This window comes from Manacus candei, unplaced genomic scaffold, assembly GCF_025592945.1.
Source record: "Manacus candei isolate 608988 ecotype Guabito, Panama unplaced genomic scaffold, ASM2559294v1 h1tg000034l, whole genome shotgun sequence".
In the NCBI taxonomy this organism is placed as follows: Eukaryota; Metazoa; Chordata; class Aves; order Passeriformes; family Pipridae; genus Manacus; species Manacus candei.
The window spans coordinates 17,522,837-17,549,072 of record NW_026138082.1 but is presented as its reverse complement, the minus strand read 5'-3'; the positions used below and the strand labels follow the sequence as shown (position 1 = coordinate 17,549,072).

At 34.5% G+C, this 26,236-nt stretch overlaps 1 protein-coding gene across 1 annotated transcript in view; it reads left to right on the top strand.

Annotated features, from left to right (window-relative positions):
• Positions 1–26,236, top strand: part of LOC127473113 (glutamate receptor ionotropic, kainate 2-like) — a gene marked incomplete at its 5' end in the record, with an annotated part of 89,228 nt that overhangs the window by 42,412 nt on the left and 20,580 nt on the right. The window contains one exon of the mRNA XM_051792339.1: positions 12,740–12,965. Within this exon, the coding sequence (XP_051648299.1) occupies positions 12,740–12,965 (226 nt within the window). The remainder of the gene's footprint in view (positions 1–12,739; positions 12,966–26,236) is intronic.

Below are 26,236 nucleotides of genomic sequence, written 5' to 3'. Positions count from 1 at the left end.
CTGTTTATATTAAAATGGGCTAGGGGTGTATCAGTCCAACTGCTGATCCAGATCCACATTAGAAAAATATATTGTGTTAATTAGCACATTTTAAGCAACCTCAGCAGATGACTGATAGTCAAAATAAACATGAAAACATTTCCTTACTTGCCCAAAAAAATTCATCCACTTTGTTATGTTTGAAGTTGCTTGTACTGTCACTGCTTTGGCTGCCTTTCTTCTTGACATATGCAGAGAAATCAGGTTTGCAGTGTTGCTACAAGATGTTTCCTAACAGTGGCTTTCAAACTCATAGGTGATCTCTTCAATCCTACCTATGAGTAATGAAAAGTCAACTAAAGAGTCATCCAAAACAATATAACCACAATAACACATTGACAGAGGAATCAGTAATGTGCTAAAATACAATCACCAGCATTGTCAGTGCAACTGTTCATTTTTGTCAAACTATGTAGAATGAATTGTATGAGTCTTCTGTGCTTTCACTCTATTTTTGTTTTCATTGTGATTGTTTTCAGTGTTATGTAATACATATGAACAGTAGATCATTAAATCAGTCACAGGTAATGTTATTAGCTTTTGTTATATACATATAAATATATACATATTTAGTTGTTATTTATTGAAGGTTTCTAAAATAGTTGCTTTTCAGGTAGTATCCTGAAAAGGTGACTTGTTTTGGTGAGCAGATTAGCAACAATAATAATATAAATTTATCTAAATTTCTCTTAATGGATGCTCAAACTGCACTAGAAATTCTTTTCCCATTAGGTTTTTACTGGATGAATAACAAAATTACTTTTTTATGTCCAACTGATCAGTTTACTGACAGTTTGACAGGGAAAGATCTGCAGTATGATGCACAGCTGCAACCAGTAGTTCCATGGAAAAATGTCTAGAATCCTCAGTAGTTCTGATAATCATAGAATCATTGCATGGTTTGGGTTAGAAGGACCTTAAAGATCATTCAGTTCCAATCCCCCTATGATCATTAACATAGTAAATTTTCTAGGAGTTATGGTACCTAATACCAGCCCACACAATATTTCTGAGATGAAACACGGATTTTCGTTAGAGTACGTCAGTGCAGGTCAAATATCTATTTCTTCTCCTGACTGTATTTCAGAACTCGGATGTCGCAGGCCACGTAATAATTATTTCAAGCCATGTTTGAAGCATTTAATTGTTGATACAAAATTTTGTTCTGCCCCAAAAATGCATAGATTATAAAATTATTGGATTTACCATGTATAACTATAAATACATAAATGTCAAATAATATTTAAATCAATAATAAAAGTAATCTGTGGGAATCAGCAGAAATTTTTAATTAGAAAGGTTAAAATATCATTTAGGTGTCCTGGAACTCACACGATGTAATCTTGCTGCGTACCACTGAAAATTTTTAGGCCAGCCCAGGAATTCTCTCTAAAAAATAATATTTTCTCAAAAATAAAAAAATTCCATGTTTAAATTTTGATTTTTACTATTGTCTTAATTTTTCTGCCAAGTAAAATCAATATGAAATTTTGTTCTCTCCTATTTTTCCCTCTCATGCTGTCTACTTTGTTCCTAATACACTATTATGTAATGCTTTTTTGAAATTTGATTTCACAGTTTGCAATTACACTTTTTATTGCAATTCAGTGCGTCTGAAATTGCTGAAATACTAAGATTTTCCATAACACAGAAATCGTAATATTTTTGGTTTCTTCCAAGTATTTAATAGACTTTGAAGAGCTTTCAACTTGTGATGAAAGTAAGACAGGTACTTATCACTTGTATCCTTCTCTTTCTCTTCTCTAATTTGTACAGTATTAATGTAAATAATAAACATCAGGGTATTGTCCTAGCTTTCTGATGGAAGGTCATCTCAGGCTCTGCCTGCTTATTTCCTTGTTCTGGCTGATATGGCTCAATGTTAGTGTCATTTTAACTTTGATTTCTGTCATTGAAGATGATGTTTAATAAGAATATAGTTGGACCTGTGTTTGCATCATAAATGCACACAGAAAATGCTGAAAATGGAAGAAATAAGAGGTTACAGTGCTTTTTGCCTTAATCTTTCCAAAAATTCAGGGCAACTAACATGAATAGAACATCCATAATTTTCAGGCTGCAATGATCAGGCCATACTATATGACAGACACTTTCTAGTGTAAACACGAGAGAACTGTTGTCTCAGAAATAAGTATCTGTTCCTACAGCCAATGTTAAATGTGTTCAAATTAAAATTACTTTTGCAATTTAAATTTCAATCTAATTTATTCTTAAAGAAAATATATTAACCAAGGTTCTACTGAAACAGCAAACTCTATGTATTTATAGGCAGCTTTTGAGCAGCACAAGTTTCTGCAGTTTACATATAGAAGTGGAAATATAGTGCATGAATTTTTCATTGATTTTACTTCTACTTTTTCTCCACAAAAATACAAGGAATATTTGAATTTTGAACCAGTAGTTTCAGAAGATCACACCTGATAATGCTACTCAAAATGGTACTTTTCTTTTGTTTTGTTTTTTTTCAAGACTGATTCTTCACAGTTCAGTTACCTATTAAGGCCTTTGTAATGAGCAATAATAAAATAAGTAGTCAGCACAGTATTAACCAGACAAATCTTGGAATTGTTTGTGACTGAGTGTTGGTGTATTATTTAACACTAACATTACTGAATTAAGTCACTGAATGGTCAAAAAAACTGCTGAGGAATTTTCACACCCTTTTTTGTTACTTGGAAATTCTCAATTACTTTATTGCTGCTAATCTTGAGCAATTCTTCTGAAAAAAAATAGAATATACCAGTTAACAAGGCAGAAAAGTGAATCCTTTCCCTACTGTTCTGCCACATACTTATTCTACCTCTTCCTAATTACAAATAAAGCAGAATGTCTAAAGATGTATTCTTCAAGAACAAGTTTGGCTGAAAAGTTCCTGTGTCTTTTACTGTAATTTTTAGTTCCAGATCTTTTTAATCTCTCCATTGTTCAAGAAAAGCATCTCCTTAAGTGTAATATTGCTTATCTTCTCAAGTACATTGTTTAGGAGACTAAAGGTGTTTAAAGATAAAACTACCAGAATTATTCCAAGACCTGACAGATATGCTAACAAATAATTCTTCTAATCAGTATCCCACCACTCCTCTATACCTTTGATATGAACCACATATGGTATCAATCGTGCTTGCTTGAATTAACTTCGATTTTCTTCTCACCAAGGTCAGAAAAGTACAGAGAAAGATTCATCTGTTCTTAACTAGCACATATGGTCCAATGTGTTTGGTAATTTACATGCTGTAATAAAAAAGTACTGAATGCTAAACCCAAATCCCACTGCGGAATACCTCAGTGGTGACTTGTGCTAATCCACTGTTGGTAAATATTTTGCATGAGCTACTTTGTGAAGAAATACTTGAAATTATTGGCCATTTTCATGTAAAGTATGTTTTTGGGTCTGTTAACAGAACCAATGGGTGAACTTATCAGGGGAAAAAACCCCAACAATTCACCTGTGCAATTAGTCTGATTTTGATGACCATAATTACAAGCAGTAATTAATGTTAATGCTGCTGCTTGACACATACCATTAGAGAAAAAACTGGCAGTAGAACTTCCATAAAGTTTTTGAAACCTGTGAAGGCAATGCAACAATATTTATTTTCACTGTGCTTTTTTGGGGAAAAAAAAGGCAAATAATAATTAGTGGGCTCTCTCTTCTCATTCAAAGAGATCTTTGATCAAAGTGATGTTGAGTTTGATTTCTAATGCTGCCCAATGAGTTTATTTCAATCCACTACAGCAACAGAGTGTTTAGAATATGGTACATATTAATTTTGCTTTGAACATTGCATAAATGTTTTTCATACAGGTGTAGATGCTGTGAGACTACAATTATTAAAATCATGGCATAAAATGTCACATGACATAAAATCATGTGACAAATTCTTACTCTATTAGAGGTAATATTTAAAGTAGTATTTGTGAGCTTCATGCTCAGTTCCAATGATGAAACTATGCAGCCACTGCTTTTGGAAAAGGACGTTGCTCTCTGATACAGTGCAAATGAATCGTGGAGTTTTGTACATGCAGTTTGTATCTGAGAACAGGCAGAGTGAACAGCAGTAGGCTTATCTTTGCAAACATCCAGAATATAGGATCTGCTTTAGAAACAGATTAAATTTGATTAATTTCTTATTCCTACTTATGGAGGAAGAAACCTACAGAAGTGTGAGAAATATCACACTTGTCATCTTCCATAGTATTTTACAGCAAGAACTCTTATGATGTTAATTATAATTCAGTAGAGGACTATGAAACATTCTGGTATAAAAGGCAAGAAAGTTTTCTGAAATCCATTAGTGATTTTGGAGCTATAAAGTCCTTAGTTATTTCCAGGTCAAAGCTGATAGTAAAAACTTATTTCAATAGCGTTAAAGTTCGAAGTTTTTAAACCATAAATTACTTGAAATATTTAACATTTGTTCAAAATCTTTGGTTTTTAAAACAAAAAGTCAGCACAATCAGAGCAAGAGTAAAAATGTCTTTCTCTGAGCACTGCATTTTTCATTCCTTGTAGCTCTATTCTTGGCAGAAAAACCTTTCCTACCTTTTTCATTTGTGTTCTATGGACCATAAAAACTGCCGTTATGGAGGAGAGAACGCTGTATGCATTATTGTTTTTATGCTGACACAACAAAATCTAAATTGTCTGGTTCACTTAGGGGTTTTCAGGCCTCAGCAGCTCTGAAAAAATTGGGGGGTGAGGGTGGGGGAAAGAAAAAAAAAAAGGAGAAAAGTAATGCCCTGAGGTCAGAAGGTTAGAGTGAATAAGACCAGTCTGAAAAAGTAGAGTGTGTCTTTTTCATTTTTCTGTGATGGTTGAGCAGAAGCTAGTCTAATAGTTCTAGGAAACAATAAAAAAATATGATACTGAAGAGGTAATTTTTATAACTAGTTGTTAAACCATTAAGAAAATTAGATGATACTCAGAAGTTCACTTGAAATGTTTGTCTGTTAGGCAATAGAAAACAGCTAAGCTCATTTAAGTCTGGTCTGCTGCCCAGCACAGGTGGAAGAATGTGCAATATTTTCAGTATACTTATGGTGCTAGTGATTAGCACTATACTCTGTAAAAGCTATGCCTTATCCTATAGCAGTGATTCAAAACTGTGCACTACATCTATCTGAATGCACAGTTTGGATTGTATGTGGCATAGTATTATCCTTTGGAGGCATCAGGTGCAGATATCCAGTTAAGACCAAATTGCGTTTTTCACATAGTGTGCTCAGCTATGTCAAAATTGGTAATTACACTGCTTCTGCTGGGTCAAAAAACAGCACTTTCAGAGTGTAGAATTAAGTAAGGCTTATGAGAAACTAGACATTATTTCAGTAATTTAAAAAGTTTAAATGTATTATTTAAATCAAATAGCTACAATAAGACATGCAGTGCTTAAACGTAGTGTATGTAAAGCTAAAAAATTAATAAGAACTGTCATCTTTTATTCTAATTCCTGCAGGTGATTCTGATATGTATCATTATTTCCTTATATTACTGTTCAGCTCAGAAGTCCTAGTAATGGATCATTGTTGTCCATTTCAGAAACATTTAGCTACTTGGAGAAAACAGTATCTATTCTAAAGAATTCAGTTTCATATTAAGAACTTGGAGAGGTGGACCAGTGTACACAGATATAAATTACAGAAACAGTAAAGTATATGAAGCGTCCAACAGAACAAACACATCATTGGTCATTGATAGATATCTGAACATTAACAATCAGCCTTTACAATTTTCCATCTGCTGACACTTCAAGCAAGTGAATAGTCTATGTTTATTTACAATTTATTTTCATTTATACAAGTGTTTGAATTCTTTCAAAGAGTCTTATCTTTGAATTTTCCTGTATTTATAACATTTCGGGAGAATTACAGAATTCCTAAAACATTCTTTACGTTAGGCTGTTCATTTGTTCTCTCAGTTTTAAACTTGTCATGCTATGATTTGAAATGTATTCAATTAATTAACTTTCTCTATCTATTAATGATACTAATCCTTTGTGGCCTAAAATACTGGAAACATATCCCAGATATTTTAGAACATCTATGAGCCATAAGAGGATTGGTTAAAATGTTTTCTTCACCTAAATTTGACATCTAGCCTTCTTTTGTTTAGAAAAAAATCTTGAGATACGTTAGTGCTTTTGCCATCATTAAGAACATCAGAAATGCATTTTCTAGCTTATTTCACAGCTATGTAGATTTAGGGCATGTGTCAAAAGAAAACATCAAACTTACAAAAGAATAAGGAATGAATAAAATAATTTACTATATGAACAGTTAAGTTTTGATTCCTATACCGGTGTTCAGGATTTCCAAAGGCTCATGTATGAAACAGCTGGGATGATTTCTACTTGAGTTTCAAAGAACTGAAGAAATCAATGAAAACTCAAAGTTGGAAGTGATCTCTAGGCATCCCTTAGTCTTGTTGGAGGAGATCCATTTTCCTAATCGAAAGCATGATCTTAGATTAACTTATTCAGAGTCCCATTAAGCTGTCACAAATACTTCCAGTGCGCTGATTCTGCTGCTTCTCTTAGCTACATGTTCCAACGCTTAGTTTTTCTCATGGTGAAGAATTTTTTCCTTATATCCACAAAGAACTTTCCATCAGCAGCTTGAGCCATGGCCTCTTAATTCTGTCACTATGCTTCTTAATGAGGAGAGTACCTTCAAATTCTCTCTTAACATTCTCTTTAGGTAATGGAAGAAGGTGATTAGATTCTCTGTAAGCCTTCCATTCTAGAACACCATTTCCATAAATCTTTCTTTGTAGGTTGAGGTCTCCAATCTTCTGATCACCTTGATGGACACTCTCCAATGTTAACATCTCTCCTTGAATTCAGAGGACCAAAATTGGACACAGCATTCCTGGTGCAGCTTGACAAGTGCCAAGTATTGTGCATTAATCACATCCCTTTTTCTGTTGACTATAGTCTTGCTGATCTGGCCAGCAGTTTGCTTTCCCGCTGCAAAGATGGGCTGCTTACTTATGTTCTTCTAGCTGTCTTGGGACCATAAATAATTTTCAGCTGAAATAGACTCCCACCAGTCAATTCCTAGCCAGGATGGATCTTTGGGGTTACTTTCTTCCATGCAAGGTAGACTTTGCATTTATCTTTCTTAAACCTCCATAGTGGGTTGACCCTGGCTGGATGCCAGGTACCCACTAAAGCCACCTTCTAACTCTTCTCTGTGACGGGACAGAGGAGAGGAAATATAGTGAAAGGTTCATGATAAGAATAAGGACTGGGAGAGATCACTCACTGATTACCATCATGGGCAAAACAGACTCAAAATGGGGTTATTTATTAAATTTATTACTAGCAGAATCAGAGCAGAGAATGAGAAGTAAAATAAATCTTAAAACGCCTTCCCCCCACCCTTCTCTCCTTCCCAAGTTCTATCTCCTCTTCCACCAGCGGTGCAAGGAGACAGGGAATGGAGTTTATGGTCAGTTCATCACAGATTGTTTCTACTACTGCTCAGGGAGAGAGTCCTTCCCCTGCTCCCCTTGGGGTCCTTTCCATGGGAGACAGTCCTTCATGAACCTGTCTGGCGTGAGTCCATCCCACAGGCAACAGTTGTTCACAAGCTGTTGCAATGTGGGTCACTTTTCCATGGGGTGCAGTCCTTCAGGCACAGGCTGCTCCAGCGTGGGTACCCCACAGGGCCACAAGTCCTACCAAGAATACCTGCTCCACCGTGGGCTCCTCTCTCCATGGGTCACCAGGTCCCAGCCAGGACCCTGCTCCATCCTGGGCCTCCCATGGGGTCACAACCTCCTTTGGGCATTCACCTGCTCCAACATGGGCTTCTCCATGGGCTGTAGGTGGATCTCTGCACTCCTGTGGTCCTCCATGGGCTGCAGGGGGGCAGTTGCTCCACCATGGGCTGCACCATGGGCTGCAGGGCAACCTCGACTCTGGTGCACTCTTAAGCACTCCCTCCCCCTCCTTCTCCACTGACCTTGGTGTTTGCAGAGATGTTCACATGTTCTCATTCTACTCTTCTCTGGCTGCAATTTTCGATGCACAACAACTTTTTTTTTTTTTCCTTTTTCAAAAAGTTATCACAGAGATGTTACTATCATCCCTGATTGGCTCAGCCTTGGTCAGCGGTGAGTCCATCTTGGAGCTGTCTGACATTGACTCTGTTGGATATGGGGAAAGCTTCTGGTAGCTTCTCACAGAAATCACCCCTGGTAGCCCGTCTGCTACCAAAACTGCCCAAGCAAACCAGATACAACTCCATGCAATTCCTGTTTACTAATTTTCAAGCCTCTTGTGGTCTACCTTCATGGTAATTCTTTTTTTCAGTGTTTCTACCTCTTCTCCCTGTTTTGTATCATCTACAAACTTGATGAGGGTGCTTTCAATATCATTTTCCAAACTGTTTATAAAGATATTTAGTAGTATCAGGTCTAGGACTGACCCTTGAGGTACTCAACTCCTGGCAAGATGCTAATCTGTCCTTGAACTGTTAACTACTACTTTCCAAGATTAATATCTTTGTCAGTTCTCCACCTGTCCAGTCCTCCATCCATCCAGTCCTTATCCTTCCAAATTGTTGTCAAGGATGCTGTGAGAGACCATCCTGGTCACCTTGCTAAGGCTCACAGAGATTGGTCTTTATGAAATCTCTCTTCATATGTCATTCTTTTTGTTAGTGCGAACACACAGGTGTTGAACTTGGTGAGGTCATTCAGGAGTGACATTTCATAGTCTGTGTCAGAATTAATGTGCAAAATTGTTCCTTTGGCTTTAAAAAGATCTATGAATCAACTTTAAGAATATTGGCCTGTGTCCACTAAGCATGCAATGCTCAGGAAAAGAGAAGTCACATAGCTGTCATAGACTGTGTCATAAATGGAAAATACTGAAGTAGAATTGGGAGTCTGTGAGGTTTTTTTCTGACATAATAATTGTGATGATTTAATTCTTATGTGGTGGAGAGTGCTTTCATAAAATATATAAGTAGTGTGTTACAGAATTTTTTAACTTATTTTTTTCTCAAAATTTTGATTTTAATTACCTTTAATCTTTCCTTAGTTATTACAGCTTCTTTTGAGTTTAAATATTGCATGGGTGCAAGCAAAGCTGAAGCATTTTCTGTGGCACAAACTGCTTTTAGAAGCCAGAAAAGAAGTTGTAAGCATTCATTAAAATAAAAATCTCCATTAATGGATCTGTAATTTTCCTTTATAGAAAAATGTCATACTTTGCCTAGCATATTTTACTGTGCATTTATCCACTTCTGACTTGTATCATGAGGTCTGCTTCCTTGTCCTTTGATCCTTGATTATTCTGGCACTTATTCAACATCCTGATATTTTTCTAACCTCGTGGTCCTGAGTCACACTGTTCAGATATTTGTCTTTCCTAGCCAGTGCGTCAGGATGAAGAAGTAACACATTACCGACAATAATTCATTCTGTTTCCAGACTCATATTTGTACATAGCATTTGACTATGACTGACTCAGTGTCTTTGCCATGGCTCCATTTGTGGTCCCTGACATGCCTACTTATCTTGCAATGATGTTTAATTCATGAACGTTGAATATGACACTGACAGTATCCTCTGTCATTGTGAGAGCTACCATTTTATGCATCAGGTAAATGAGTTTCTAGACTTGCTTAATCTTTTCATTTCCAGCTTTCCTATTAGTTAGTTCTCTTTTTTTATTCCAGTGAAATTCAAACACTGCAAAGCAGCTTTCTTACTACTGTGCATTGTCTTCAGCATTACTGAGGGAATACAAGCATGATAAATCATGTCACCACAAGTTACCTTATACAGACATCATTTCTGGTTGATTTCAAGTTAGGTTGGATTTCCAGACAGTGATTTCCAGTTAGAGGAAACAATATGGTGAACTAGCCCAGATAAAATAATACACTTCATTGACAGATTATATAAGTTGATTAACCAGGTTGATTTGCACACAGTGAAAGAAGATGGAAACGTAATGTAAATTGCAGCATCTGCTTCTAACAGTATGAATGATAGTCATAACCACAAGAAGTAATATGTATATATTGGAGTGTCATTCTCTTTAGTTCAATGTCAAATAAGCTCCTGATGCTTTTGATTGTTTTGGCTTCTTGATTTTCATCAATGACTTTGCCGAGTATTTTGCCAAACACAGGAAAACTATCTGTGAGTGTATTTTCCTAAATCAAATGATGGAGGTTTTTTTAATTTACTTTGAGATAAAAAAAAATTTTGTTGTGCATTAAAAAAATATAAAAAATCCTTAGCCTATACCATTTTTCTTTGGCAAGAATTTCTGAACACTAATTAGAATTTAGAGATCATAAGTAGAAGGGCATTTTTTCTGGCATCATTTCATCTTTTAGGGTTGGAAGAAAGTAGTCCAAAGGCATTGTAGTGTTCTGCCTATATGAGAAAACTGAGATATCTCTCTGCATTTCTGTCACCCCTGTTAACTTTACAGTGGTGAACCATGTGCATTGATATTTTAGATTTTGTGTTCTCTTTTACAGTCTCATTAATCATGTATAGACGTTTTTAATGTTTTTGTTTTAATTATTCCAGTAAATGAACTGTCCTGTGCAGGAGCTTTCTCTGATTTTGTTGATGACATTTTTTCTTTTCTATTCAATATTAGCTGTGGCTTCATCCTAGCTGATTAAATCAGTCATCATAATATGAGCACTCTGTCCTTTAGAGGATATAGTATTTTTTTCACATGCTGTAATGCTTCAGTAGAGACCAACCAATTGCCCTTGCTAACACATTTTCATGCTGGAGGTAATTCTTTTTCTCAACAAAAATCTAGAAATATATATGTATTGCAGTTCATTCTTCCTTTGTTTTTTTTTGTTTGTTTTTTTTTTTTAATTATAGCTCATTTGTTTTTTTCTTTTTTTTTTCTTTTTCTTTTTCTTTTTTCTTTTTCTTTTTTTCTTTTTCTCAATATGTGTCAGCAATGTGTAAATCTAACAATTTACTGAAATTGTTTTCTCCACCAATGTTTTATATTGCTCAGGTTATTTATAGTGGTTAAAATATTTACTGGGATAAAGACTGTGACAAAAGAATTAAATACAGGTTCTTGGTAAAATTTTACAACTATTGAAAAACATTTTTTTCCACCTTTTACTGTATTACACGGTAATTTAGATTCCTACAGAGCTGATGTGCATTGCTTAAAGTACATTATGCTACAATGCAACATTAAATGCTTGCAAGAATTATTTGATGTAAAAAGGAAACCCTATGAGGACAGTCCATAGCTATCTGGTCTTCTGTATTCTATGTGTTCACAGTATATTCTGAGGAAGAATGCTTTCCCTTTTCATTGCTACTAAGATCTTTTGAAATCAGTCCCAGCCTATGTTCAGTACAGTAACAACCACATAATGCAGAGCCCTAAAAGTCTTCAGTTTTTTTAGCATTGACACTAGACTTAGTTTAAATGCTTGATTTACTAAGTCCCCAGGCAGAGTGAAGCAACTCTTGGATTGTGTCTCAGTAGGGGAACAATGATCTCTTTTTTCTAAATAAATGTTCTTTTTATTCCACATATATTGTTAATTCTACTCTGGGGAAGAATTTCTGGCTGTCAATCAGCTGAACTTCAGAAAGGTTTGCAGTGTCAATCTTTGTTTAGTATTTCCACCAGAGCTGATGGCAGAATTATGTTTAGGGCTGACATTAAAACAGGAAAGACTGTAAAAAGTCTGATAATACGAGTGCTCACATTGTATTTCTACATTTTAGTTACTAGGTAAGATTTAACATTACATATCATTTTCTGATACATTTTGAGTTTGAAATGTTATTAAACAGATGGGACAAGTATAATATAAAATGTTCAGTACTTTTAATACCTTCAGTTTATCCAGTCATTATGAGCTCTTAAGCACTGTGTTTTACAAAAACAAAGGAAGGTAATTACTGAGGTGAAAAAAGGGAAGCAACTCCTCTGTAGTTGCACATCATTATTTTCTTCCAAACTACTGATACCTTTGTCCCAGATTACTGACTCTCTTCCTACAACATTTCCTTGTATTCTGAGAATATTAAATCAGAAAGCACATATTCATTTTTAGGACTTTTAGTAGGCAATTTATGAAAGGCAAGATAGCATTAGTGTGACCAGAGAATGATACTATCTCTTACCTGAAATCTTTCTCCAAGTATTTTTGTCATGTACCATGGATAAAATGTTAGCTGCCCTCTACTTCAAAAATGTTTTCTCCATATACTACTGTCTGTAAGTGCTTTGATTACTTCGGACTGCCACACTGTGCTTTAGGTTTTCAGAACTGTTCAACTGAGAAATTGAAATGAGTGAAATTTCAGTTTTGTCAGAATCCACAGTTTCTCCTGTAAAACTCCATAACATTGTTGCTTATCTTGGCTACAGTGAAATATTTAATAGTTTTCCATATATAAAACATATGAACAATAAAAAAAAACCAGATAAACAACAGATATTGCACATTTGAGATTCTGTCCAGCTGGGTTTTTTTACAAAGTGAAGATGAAAAGTACAGATGAGATGAAAGGCACAGGCACCCTTAAAAGAATGCCTGGGTGAAAACTGACAGGTAGTAAAACCTGATAAGAGAGCAATGTGAAAACTGAGAATTTGCTTTCACTCTTACAGACGTACTATTCATATTCATGTTGCATCTAATATTTGTCTTTCAGAAATCCAAAATCTCCACTTACGACAAGATGTGGGCCTTCATGAGTAGCAGGAGGCAGTCAGTACTTGTCAAAAGTAATGAAGAAGGTATCCAACGTGTGCTTACCTCTGATTATGCATTTTTAATGGAGTCAACAACCATTGAGTTTGTCACACAGAGGAACTGTAACCTAACACAGATTGGAGGCCTTATAGACTCCAAAGGTTACGGCGTTGGAACTCCCATGGGTAGGTGATATGTCAACCATTTGTTCTCTGTTCATTAATTTTAGTTGCTGTAGTAGCATAGAAAATATCCAGTACACTGTTTCTGTCTCTACATTGCTAACATTTTTCCTCATTCTCTTTTTCCCACCTGGGGAAAATACATATTCTGTCAATATTTGTGGACTTTTTTGTATTTTTCAAACAGGAAAAGGTAATTACTTTATAAAAATCAGACATTTCATATGATAAATTTCTCTTACCTTCCACATGATAAATTTCTCTTACTTACCCTCCACATGCTCAACAACAACAAAAGTACTTTTTACAGCACTTTATTTTATAAAAAAATGTTTTAAAGATGTTGATATTTCTCTTTAGAGAATGAGGTCCTAGTAGTGCATTAACAAATGCTTCTATAGTGAGAGGGCTAATCACTGAGACTGTTAAAAGAGGAGGAAAGATTCCATACCATGTTGCAGACAAAACAAATATTGAATTAACCATGTACAATATGGTTTTGCATGGCAATTCCAATCCTGTAAATATTTTCCAGTTCAGGTGTTCTTTACTAGGTACAAAACTTTAGTTGAAAGATTAAAAGCCAACTACATTTTGAAAGATGTGAGCTGAGGACCTGGTTTTCGATTTCAGAATAGATGGGAATAGAAAAGACTGTCAGTACTGCACAAGGAACCTCCTCAATACTGCAAGATTGTAATACTGACTTCTTTCTAAGACAAATATTTATTTAAAATTTATTTTAAATTTATTTTAAAATTTTAAAATTTTAAAATTTATTTTAAATAAGAATTTATCATTTTGTGATTGATGTGAATATGCTTTTATTTTGTCTCAGGTAGCTGTTACATTTGATACTGATTTTATCTGTGTTTATAGTATACACTAAATCATTGTATGGGGAAAGTTGTGTCCGGTACCTTAAGTCAAGCACATGGTAAGGAAGCTTAAGAAATAAACTTTACTGGAGTATCTCTGACAAAGAGTTATCTAGTATCATCAAATACAAATTTAACTATATGTTGTATATGTTTACTTCTACTGTAATACCATCTTTGTAATTTTCATTATTTCAGTAATTATTTCTATGAAATGGATACCTGCTGAAGAAATTTTGATTCTATTAATTCTGTCTTTGAACAGCTAGTTTTGATTTATACCAATTTTTTCACCCTGTTCTATTGTGGCTCTTGTATTACCGAACATATTCTGTAGATCTGTAAGTGCCAGAAAGGATGGAACTTCAGTTCTGCTGCTCTTTTTGGCATCTTATATTTTCTGATATACAAACCTTTTGTTATTTTGAGGGTGAAAACCACCTTACATTTAGGTTTAGTGTGGAGACAATAAAATCTTAGTGATAGTTTAAAATCCTTGAATAATCCACATGCAAATTTTTGAAGTAACTGAAGCATGCCCCAGAAACCTAACTGAATATGGAAATGCTGAACTGATAGGAATCAGGGAGACCAAGCTACTCTAGAAATTATTTTGTTTATCTGTAAGTCAGAGAATAAACATAAGGGAAAAAAGATTTAAAACAGTGATAAATTCAGAAACAGAATTCTAGAGTTTAAGTATAGAAGATTAAAAGTTGGATGTAAAGAGTCAAGGAAGTAAGTAAACTGTCTTTTGGTTTTTGTTCCCTACTTTATTCGGGGAGAGTAGGCACTGTGTATGCACTTTTTCTTCACTTACTTTGAATCATATCAAAGACATTATTCAGCTCATATTCCTCTACAAGATTCCACATAAGTTATCTGTGTCAATACTGTTGTACAAGGGCATATATGAGCTGACAAATGTTTTTAATCAAGATGAAAAAAATAGAGGACATACCTGCAGGAATCATATATCATCAAAGGAGGTAAAACAAGAGTTGAAACAGTGTTGAACTTAGCAAAAGAAGTTGAAGTAGGATCTGAAAAAAAAGATGAGAGTTTCATAAAGGGAAATAGAACAGAATCTAAAATAAGATGCAAAGTAAGGTTTTTCACAAAAGAAATTAAGAGAGAACAAAACAGCATCTGGGACTTTCCCAGAACAGCTTAGTACAAGAGATTAATCCAATATTTGGACAGTATCTATAAAATGCTATTGAGAGAACTGACATTTATAATGGCTTTGTATCCTGTGTATTAGCTTCACAGTCTCCGAGGAAAGAGATCGTGTAGCCTCTGCTAGAATTATGCATAGTTCACATATACAGTTGAAAGGAAACATTATGAAGAAGTATATCCATACTGTCTGTCAGAATAGTTTTTCTTAGCTTTATTGAAGCTAAAAAGCCTTACAGAGCAGTGGATAATGCAAAATATTCTCATGCATTATAGCTAATCTCTTTTCTACAGGAAAAAATAATTCTGGAGTCTTTAAGAGAACTTATGACATGGTTATATCTACAGAAGTAGATTACATCATTATTTACTGATTAGGGAACACATTTATAGACATACAGTTGAGTAATATCTTTTTAGAGTTAATAATCCTAAGAGTAACTTGTCAAGTGCTTGGAAAACTGCAACGTAATGGCTTTACATGCAAAGTATATATTATTGCTTGTGCCTAATTGGGAAGCAACATAGGTTTAAATTTGTAGAATAAAGTTGTTATGGGCCTTATGTTGACTACAGTAAAAGGGATATGGTTACTTTTGGAGAACAGCACAAAAGGAAGTAGGTGCAACATATCTTGATCATTTTGAAGGCAAATAGAATAATAGTTAGTGAGAATACAATTTGCTTCAGTTAAAGTAACTAAAAGAAAAAGAACTAATAGCTTTCCTAGCAGAGAAAGATGCTACCAGAGTAGTTTATGACAGTATAATCACCTAGAAAATACAACCACCCAACTATAGAACCAACTTAGAGTACTGCACTAAATGCTCTCTGCTCATGATGTTAGTGTTTTAAACTCAGAGAAAGAAAGCTGCAGAAGATTAGGAGAAAACAAACCCAGAAGATCAGGCAGCGAGTGGGTATCAACTCCTTCCAAACAAAATGGAGAAGCAAAATATGAGTTTATGCTTTATTTTAATCCTTCTAAAAGCATTAGTGAAGTATACACAGTTTAGATTACTAAAATGTAGCTATGATGAAGGAAGCTGGAAATTATGTACTTTTGGCACAAAGTTGGATCAGCAGAATCAGTGTACCCCTAAAATCAACAAGATACAGTGATGTTTAGAATATGTGCAAGACAGCATTCTGCATGATATTTTAGCAGCAGAGAAAAATAAACTATAGAGAGTGAATTTGGTAATTTGTGCATACAGTGAATGATTCTCATGATACACATTTGTAAATTAAAAGACTTGTATATACTTGTATCTCCTCTGGTGCTAAGCTAGAAAAAACTTGATTTATAATGAAAAGAGAAGGAAAAAGCAGACCCGGGATGAGACATCTGATAGCAACTTATCCTTTGGAACAGATAAGGGAGAACATTTGTTTGGGTTATTTTTATCTTCCAGAAGGGGTTTTTATTTTCTTTATTTTGGTATGTTTTATTAGAAGGCACTATTTTTCTGGTCCTGCGTTCTTTACCAATGAATCTGGCAGACAGGAAAATTTTGCCAACATGGCAAACATGCTGCCATGTTGTCAACATGCTGTATAGTTGATTTCTAATTTCTAATATATTCTAATAATATGGATATGTATCATGGTTAGTTATCCATTAGAAGTACATATAAATATCTTTTAGCAATTGGAATTTGTGTGGGCATACATGTCACCATCCAACACTGATGTTCAAGGGAGGAAGGAGGGGAAGGGAGAGGAGGGAAAGAGGGAAGAAGAAAGAGAAAGAAAGAAAAGAAAGAAAAGAAAAGAAAAGGAAAGAAAGAAAGAAAGAAAGAAAGAGAAAGAAAGAAAAAGAAAGGAAGAAAGAAGGAAAAAGAAAGAAAGAAAAAGAAAGCAAAAGAAAGAAAGGAAGGAAGGAAGGAAGGAAGGAAGGGAGAATAAATCCTTTGACTATGCAGAGTAACTTATGTTTTCCACTATGAATCCTCTAAAATGTTACTTATCAGCTCGTTTCAATTTCCTATTTCTTCATCATGCCTGGTAGAGATGTTTAAAATTTGGTTTGTTCCCGAATAAAGCCCAGTTGGGATAAATTTACCATTGCAGAGGATTCCTAAATGTTTATGATATATGCTTATGGTCTTCCTATCAAATTGTAGAATTTTTTTTAGAGCAAACCTACTCTATCCAGCAATATACATTTCCTGCCGTACTGAAACATGGTTAGTGTGACTTTCCTGTGGTCAACATACTGTAAAACACAGTAATATTAAATGACAAATGAATACTTATTAAAGTCTTTGTTAGTATGAAGTGAACCTCATGAAAGGCTAGAAATGTAGTTTTTGTGCACTTTATATTAAGGCCTTAATGGTCTGCAAGGCTGTTTTTCACAAACATTGTTGAAATCATCTCTAGGAAATAAAACATGGTTTCTGGTACTTCTTTCTTTTCAAAATTCCTATTTTTCATCAGCATGTTTGACATCAGGCTACTTTCCATCTGACTTGGGCAGATTTTCTACTCAATTGCCATCCGCTTTTATACTGAACCTGGAGCTTATAAATGGCTGACCAGTAAATATGTCGAACCCATTCCATATAAATAGATCTACTGAGCCTGCACCTTTCAGATGATCTGTGTTTATGTTGCAAATAAGGGCTATCCTGTATATACCAGACAAAAATTCTGTATGTGTGCAGATGTATGCAAAGTAATGCCTTTGACATTTTGAAAATGAAAATGTGTAAGTAATCCTAAAAATTTGCATATATTTCTTCTAACTCTTAAGAAATACAAAAATAGAAAGTAGTGTTTGAGAGATATGGTGCATATAAGAAATTATATCTAGTCATTTATCTAATGTTTCTCTGTGATTGCTGAGCTGTGGAAAATTACAGAATTTGTATAAGACAGGGATTCTGTGGTATAGCAGTGATGTTCCTAGAACATCTAATAATGGTGTAGCAAAAACAGTTTGAGAAAAAAGGTGAAATATATATTTCTTTATCCTTTATTCCCGTGCAGTTATTACAATAAAATAAATTCTGCTATTAATATTAATAATGCCTCAATTGCAAAATATAATTAGAAGAATCAGTGAATCTGTTACATGACTCTCTTCACTTTTACAAGCTTTTTTGATTTATTTTTCACTTGCTGTGATCAAACTATGACTCTTCCAAGTACAGTATCATCATTTGCATCCCTGAATCTTCAGTATGGATGGACTACCACAATGCCCTGGAAAATACTGGAAAGGGTCTGGCATTCATATCTTAAAATTTAACTGTTAGCTTAAAAATTGTTGAAAAAAGAAATGTGCACTCCCCTAACTATATTGAGACTCGTCACTGTTCATGGGGATACAACTCTCAACATATAAATGAAATTAAATTATGTACTTTGGGGTCAACATACCAAGTGCATAAAGTTACCAGCATTTCATTGCAAAGCTAAGTCTTACATAACTGCCCATTATACAAAGCTGCAATAACTTGCAATAGTAACACAGATACAGGTATGAAAATTTGTTCCTATAGGTGCATAAAATAGATCTGCACAGGGTGTATTTATAATTTCACAATAGAAAGTTGGTAGCTACTGTGATAAAAACAAGTTATATCTCACATGTCAAAAAGAAAAATATATGACTAAAGTAAACAGCATTCCAGCAGAGGTGCATTGGCTGCAGGTCCCAGATATCAGCATACTCACTGAAGTTAAAAGGATGAAACAAAACTTCAAGGTTCTCATGTTCTTTTGAGTCAAAGGTGTCTTCTTTAGTGAAGTTCTCTTTTCTCTAAATCCTAATGAAATATCAAATACAATGTTCTTATTTGCAGACATTTTTATCTTAGGCAAAAAATATGTCTTTGGTACACTGTTCTAAAAGATTCTCAAAAATTTGCCCACTCATGTATGAACACCAAAAAGTCCCTTCAGCTAACTACTGTAATGTGCAGATCACTTGTGTGTAAAAATTTTTTATATACTTTTGCACAATGTAGTTAATGTGTAGTTTTCTTTTGCTTTTGGTAAATCAGAGCCAAGAGAGAGGTTAGTTTCCCTTTTATTTTTTTTTTTTTTTAATTTCAGTCAGCTGTGTAGCACGTAATTAAAATTATGTCTGGAGTATGCACACCTTGAAGACAGTAATATTCATATAATTTCATCAGATACAGAATCTAGAAAGAGTATTTTACACTCTACTCACTCAAATTAAAGATTTCATTGCAGAAAATAAAAGGGTTTCGGACAATAATTTATGATCTGCTATTTTATATCTTCTCTTAAAATACGACTTTGTGAATTATTTATGTTTATCTAAGCCATTAATAAATTAAATACAATAGTGCTCTTCCTACCTCACTGATAGGCTGCTGGATTCAAAGAGAATTTAAACAAATATTTAATCAACAAATGTATAAGAGTTAATTATCATGTTGTATCCAGTGACGCTGTACGGGATCAACTGATTTGTATTATGTGTTCTGTCTCTAGGGAGCGTCCTAGAAAGAGTATTTACCATAACAGTTTTTATGTTATAATACTGAAATTTTTTAACTGACCTGATCATATTCTTAATGCAAGTATTTTAAAAGATATTTTATTATCTGCCATTTTTAGGGGCATGTTTCCAGATATAGAAAATTTTAAATCAAGGTACAGTGTGGAATATAAATTACTCAAGAAGAAAGCTCTTAATAGATGCTTGTAATTTCAAAGATTAAAACTTAATGTAGTAAAAATACAAAAAAATAAATGATGCATTTCCTAAATATGCAACAGAAAGTGAAAAGAAGATATAAAGAGGATGGTCTCAGAATAGTCTTTATTTATCTCTTAGAGTTCAATCAGCCTCCTCCCTTGCTGTATTTATTATTCCAGACAGAGATTTGCAGTCTGGTTTTGTAATCATCTAAAAATTAGTTTACTTTTGGAACTTGCCTGTAAAATGAAAAGTAGATAAAATGTGCATAACATTTCATCATCCTACAGATGTGTAGAATGTTGTCTCCAATGTTTTGTTTTTAAAAGGCCAAAACCTTGAATTGTGCAACACGTCTGAATAGGATGTGTGGAATGGTTCAAAGCTGCACCAGGAGAGTTTTAGACTGGATATTAGGAAGCATTTCTTTATCCAGAGGGTGATTAAACGCTGGAGCAGGCTTCCTAGAGAGACAGTCAATGCTCCAAGTCTGTCAGTGTTTGAGACATTTGGACAGTGCCCTTTACCTACATTTTTTTACTTCATCAGCCCTGGACTGGTCAGGCAGTTGGACTAAATGATTTTTGTAGGTCACTTTAAAGGGAAATATTCTATTCTGTTATCCTCTAAACTATTCCATAGATGCAATTTTGTATGCAGTTCACTTTCTCTTTTTCTTTTTTTTTCTTCCTCTTTCCTTTTCCCTTTCTCTTTACTTTTGTCTATGCCTTTTTTCCCCCTGCCCTGCCCTGCCCTACCCTTGCCCTGCCCTGCCCTGCCCTGCCCTTACCCGCCCTTGCCCTTTCCTTTCTTTTCTTTCTATCTCTTCTCTTTCTCTTTTTTTTTTGTCTTTTTTTTTTTTTTTGGCTTTTATTCTCAGAGAAGATTACTAAATGCACCAAAAGATCTGGGTTGGAATATTATATTTTAATCACTGAGTGCCTTCAGCTTACTTCAGGATTCCAAATACATCTTAGCTTAGTGTGAATCAGACCAATTCACACTACTTCAATTCTTGTCAGTGTTCAGTTCTGATAGTTTTTTCCTCTTAGTTAGATGAAGTTCCCTCTTGAACTTTCCACTGCTTTTGGGGACAGATTTGCAAGAAAAGACTGACTTTTTCCCTAAAGAAGTGTTTGACAAGAGTCTTTGGCATGCTTAATGCTTCTATTCTGTGTGGTGCTCTTTACTGTTCCCACACCGATACACAAACATGCACACATTTGCAGTCTTAATTTACCTCTATTAGAAACAACAAGGGTAGTAAAGATTTATCAATCTGATTCAGATCACTTATTAAATACAAAACAAAAAACAAAAACAAAGCTTCCCAGACACAACATTTCTATCTCTATCATGGCATAACATTTCTATCTCTAAAATGCCTGAATACAAAAGTAATGCTGAAGTTTCAGTGTGATTTTAAAGTGCCATAAGTCTGCTGCATTTTGCAAAAACTGACAGCTATATGAGCTGGTTTAGTGACATAAACCAGGAGAATACTATTCACCTTTCTTTTCATAAAATTATTTTACTTCATGTTTATATACTTCTAATGAGGCTGGAAGAGCACCAGTCATAGTACGAAGGAAGTGGTGATAACAGACAAAGAGGGATGTAGAAGAGAAAATGGGATTTTTGCACAGTCAGCTGTTAGGCCAAGGTTGAAGACAATCCTGAGAGACTTCCCCATTTTCTGGTGGTTGCAAAAAGCTGCAATGTATCTCTCAGCAGCAGAAATTAAACAGTTGTAATTTAACAGATGTCAGTAGGTTGCAGTGCAGAGAGGAGCTGTCATAATCTTAAAATGTCTTTTCCCCATACTTTGCACTCATTCTATCTCAAGCTTTGCAGAACTTAAGCATCATCCCATTCCCATTGGTGTTTTTTCATTTTTTTCTCTTTTTTTTTTGTTCTCCCGTAGGTCTAGGCTAAGAATCAAAGAACATTATGGTAGCAAGAGAACTACAAGAAATAAAAATACTGGCTTGTATTAAATTCCTTTAAAAAAGAAGAAGAAAAAAAAAATCCCACAAATCCTTTCAAATGTAACTGTTTGGAGTTTACCAACATTCCTTATTCTTTGAAGTTAACTCCTTACTGTGGCTAAGGCTGCTTTTTAAGGTCCTGACATAATTCTCTTTCTATACTTCCACCAAACCTAAAAGGTGACATGTTTTGAAGAGGTGTGTTTTAAAAACTTCCCTTAAATCTCAGACAAGACTGGAAAGCAATGTCAGTGAGCACAACGACCGGCACTGAGCATGACTGGTACATTAATTTCAATTAATTTTTATATTTGGCAGTCAGTGATCAATGCAGAACATAATTTTAGACTCCTCTTTACCAGAAGATGCAGGAAGGTTTTTTTCTCAAATATTTCTGTTACTTCTCTTAAACATTACACAATTTTCTAAAATCAGCATTACAAGTTGCTTTGTTTGAAGAAACACAAGAAAAAGAAAAAGAGCACCCTAGGCTCCACGGAGACAGTTAGTGAGATTTGCTTCTACTCTTGCAGTAACTCTGTTGTGTCTGACACTGATGGGTAAGCAGAAGGTCTATACTTTTGACACATCTGTGATTAAATATATTTATGTAAAACCAACAAAGCCACAGATATGAATGATACAGAAACCTTTCAAAAAACACGCAGTTTCAAATCTGAAAAGAATAACAGGTAAGTTATGTATAAATTTTGTCCCCCAAATTGTTAACAATACACTTGGTTGATGTAACTAAAACAAAATTCTACATATCTGAAAATACTGATTAGTTCAGAAGTTTAAAATTTTCATTGTTGCAAATGTATTCCCGGATTTTCTCTGTAAAGTACTAAACTCAACAGTCAACAGTGGCTTTCAATTTAATCATTGTTGAGATTTAAGGCTCTGTAGCTATTCCCTACTGATATTGTGAGGGACACTGAGAATGTCTGAGCCATCCTTGCTTATTAGCTGCTGTAAAGTACTTCTCCTGTAGAAAAATTTCAATCTCACAATCCAGCACTCAGAAACTGTGCATATGTTCTTATGTATATCTATTATAGGCTCTTAGTTAACTTCAATTTTTTTTTTGTATTTTGAGTATGAATACTCAACATATAAACATTCCCCCAATAGTTTTCAAAATCTAAAGTAATCTAAAATAATAATAATAATAATAATAATAATAATAATAATAATAATAATAATAATAATAATAGTAATTTCTAAGCAATAATTTTATTGTTAAGACATCCAGACTATATAAATTGCATAATATTAGCAGGTTTTACCAGTCCTCAAAGATGAGACATATAAACAAATCTGTCTCTGTAGAAATAAATAGGAAACTGTGTACCAAGACAGGAGGCCTTTTTTTCTGCTTGCCTGCACTTAGCCTGTAATCCTTCATACAATCTGAACTGTAATATTCATCACTAATACATGCATAAAAGTGCTGAGCTTCAATTCTTCTGTAACTAAAACAAATTAACCCATTTGTCTTCATTAGTCAAACATAATGCACAAAAAATAGGTGCATATTATTTATTTTTATGCAGGTCAAACCATGTATTGAAACTAATTTGAGAATTTCAACTGCTTGAGCAGTTAAGTTATTGTTTCTGAAATGTAAGAATGTGTAGTTAACATTTTTGATGAAAGAACTGTGTTTTATAGTTGACTCAGGAGTAAGAGCATATTGAAACACTATCTGGGAGGCATGTTAAGAGACTGAGCTTTATATCAACAAAGAATTTCCAAAACGCTTAACATTTGGTAGCTGCTGTGAGCAGACTCTGCCTTAGAGAAGTGGTTTATAGTAGGAGTTTCCCAGATAGATGTAACCGAAGCAAAGACATTATTATAACTTCAATGTTGATGTTATTGTACCTAGGACCATATATATGTATGACATACGTACATGTCATACACGTGGTCTAGAGAGTAAGTCAAAGGAGAGCAGCTGAGGGAGGTGGGTTGTTTAGCCCGGAGTAAAGGAGACTTTACCACCCTCTACAACTGTCTGTAAAGAGATCAGCCTCTTCTCCCAGGCAACTAGCAACAGCACAAGAGGAAATGGCCTCAAACTGGCCAAGGGAGGTTCAGGTTGGACATGGAGAAGAATTTCTTCACTGAAAAGGTTGACAAGCACTGGAATGGGCTGCCCAGGGAAGTGATGGAATCACCATCCCTGGAAGCGTCAAGAAATGACTGGACGTGACCATAGTGCTATGGTTTAGTTGGTGTGGTGGTGTTTGGTCAAAGGTTGGACTCAATGACCTTACAGGTCTTTTCCAAACTGTGATTTCTGTGATTCCATGATTTTATGTAATGCATTGCCAAATTTAAAATGTCTCTGTCCTGTTACACTGCCCTTAGTTACAAACTATGTATTGCATCCCAGCACGTGGTGTTTCCATGGTTTGCAGTTAGATGCACCCAAGGCCACTTCATACCTCACCCATGACGAAGCAGTTAATGGCAAAACACTGACATTCATTGTTTGGAGATTTTCCCTTATAGCTTGCTAGGGGATTTCATGCAAAAGCGTGAAATGGGTTTTCAGGTCTAGACGGTTTTGTTTCTACCTTACACTTTTCTTGTCTTTCAACATAATCTTATCTGCCTGACCAAAACCTTCATGTGTACAAAAACTGCATGTAGCATTTCATAGAATCATAGAACCATAGAATCAACCAGGGTTGGAAAAGACCTCCAAGATCATCAAGTCCAACCCTGGGTCCAACACTGCCATGGTTACTAGACCATGACACTGTCACATCCAGTCTCACCTTAAAAACCTCCAGGAACGGTGAATCCACCACCTCCCTGGGCAGCCCATTCCAATGTCTGATTACTCTCTCTGTAAGCATTAGGCTTCCTTAATTCATCTGTTTATTGCTGGGTAGTGTTACACAAATATTTCTTCCAAAAGAGGCTTTATTTGCAAACCATTCTTGTGAGGGATACAGATTTGCAAGGAGAATTGGAAAAAAGGAAGCGCTGTATAAATATGAAATACTTTTATCTGTGGTAAAAATAATATCTTTGATTTTCTCAGTAGAAGTTTGAATAAAGATATCTTCCCATTCTGCAGCTGTGCAATTCAACAGGGGTGGAGAGATAATAGTGTGTTACGATTAAGATCTTTTCAAACTGTCTGTGATGTTAAAATGCATGAAGAGTCTACGAAAAATGTTACTAACATTCATTCATTTGAATTCAGTGTTTAATCTAAGAGATGTGATTTAGAGCAGCTTATAATGATAGTTTGACGAGGGACTGAGAAAACAAAACTGTGTTAAAAGAAAGGATAAAGCAACAAAATTAAAAACAGAATAAAATGTGCATGGCTAATACAATAATTTAACAATGATCTGAGTATTTAATATAGTAAAAAAATCTAAAAACACCTTCTTCATTCTGTTCAGGTTATCTTGGTACTACAAAAAGAAACAGAAAATCATTGTATATTTACTATTAAACCTGTTATCATTGTATCTTATGTATAACATTAATTGTAGGCAACTGTTATCCTGTTGAGATTTTTGTTTGGGTTTTTTTTTGGTAATGTGGAAGATGCATATGTTTTAAGCTAGTTGCAAATTAATATACTCAAGGATGTCCACTTCCCAGTCCTAAAACAAGAGGTAGTCGGGAACACAAGAATTATTTAATGGCTGTTGGAGTTCCAGCTCCCAAATATTCATCTAACTTTGGTATCAATTATGTTGCATACTTATGGCTGGAAAATTAATATGAGATAAATCTCAGCTACATAATCCATCTTGGTTAAATTTCAGCTTTATAAACCTGCAGGAACTTTTAAATGATGGTTCTATAAAGAAAGGACCAGAAATTAGCATAAGCTGGGAATGGTTATGAGTGGGGAAAAAATGAAAACAACTAGAGAACACAGCACTTGTGAAAGGATTTTGGTTACATTCACCATAAAGTACTGATTTTAAATGTTTCCTACCTCTTGCCAGCAACTTTTCCAAGCTGTACGTGTAGCTCAAAGATTTCGTTTTGAATGTTTGCAGTTTTAATTTAGATATGTGGTAGTTTAGACTGCTGAAAATATCTAATGAGGATTTTCTATTATAGTAACTGCAACTTAATAAATATTTAATGTTTACAGTATGTCTAATATTTAAATATTATAATCTTAATGCAGTATGAAGTCTCAGGGTTAGCATTAAGAATCAAGAAACTCTTTTTTTGTCAAAAAAGATAACCCATCCTGACAAGTATTTTATCCTGATACATCCTTTGAAAAACATCAGAAAAATTCAAAGTTTTGCATTTAATCAGAAGGAAAAGAATGGGAAACCTAATGTACATGCAACACAACTAAATTAAATTTGCCAAGTTGTGAGTGTTTCTTGCCTTAGACTTTATTATTTTTTACCAATATTGTCCATAACATGTGGCCTTTTAAAAAAGGCTTCTTCATGATCAGAAGCCTTAAAGTCTATATAGAGCTAAAAGTCTGTAAAGAGTTAGAAGGACAGTTGGTAGAGGAGCAATAAATATATATCTTTTACTATTTTT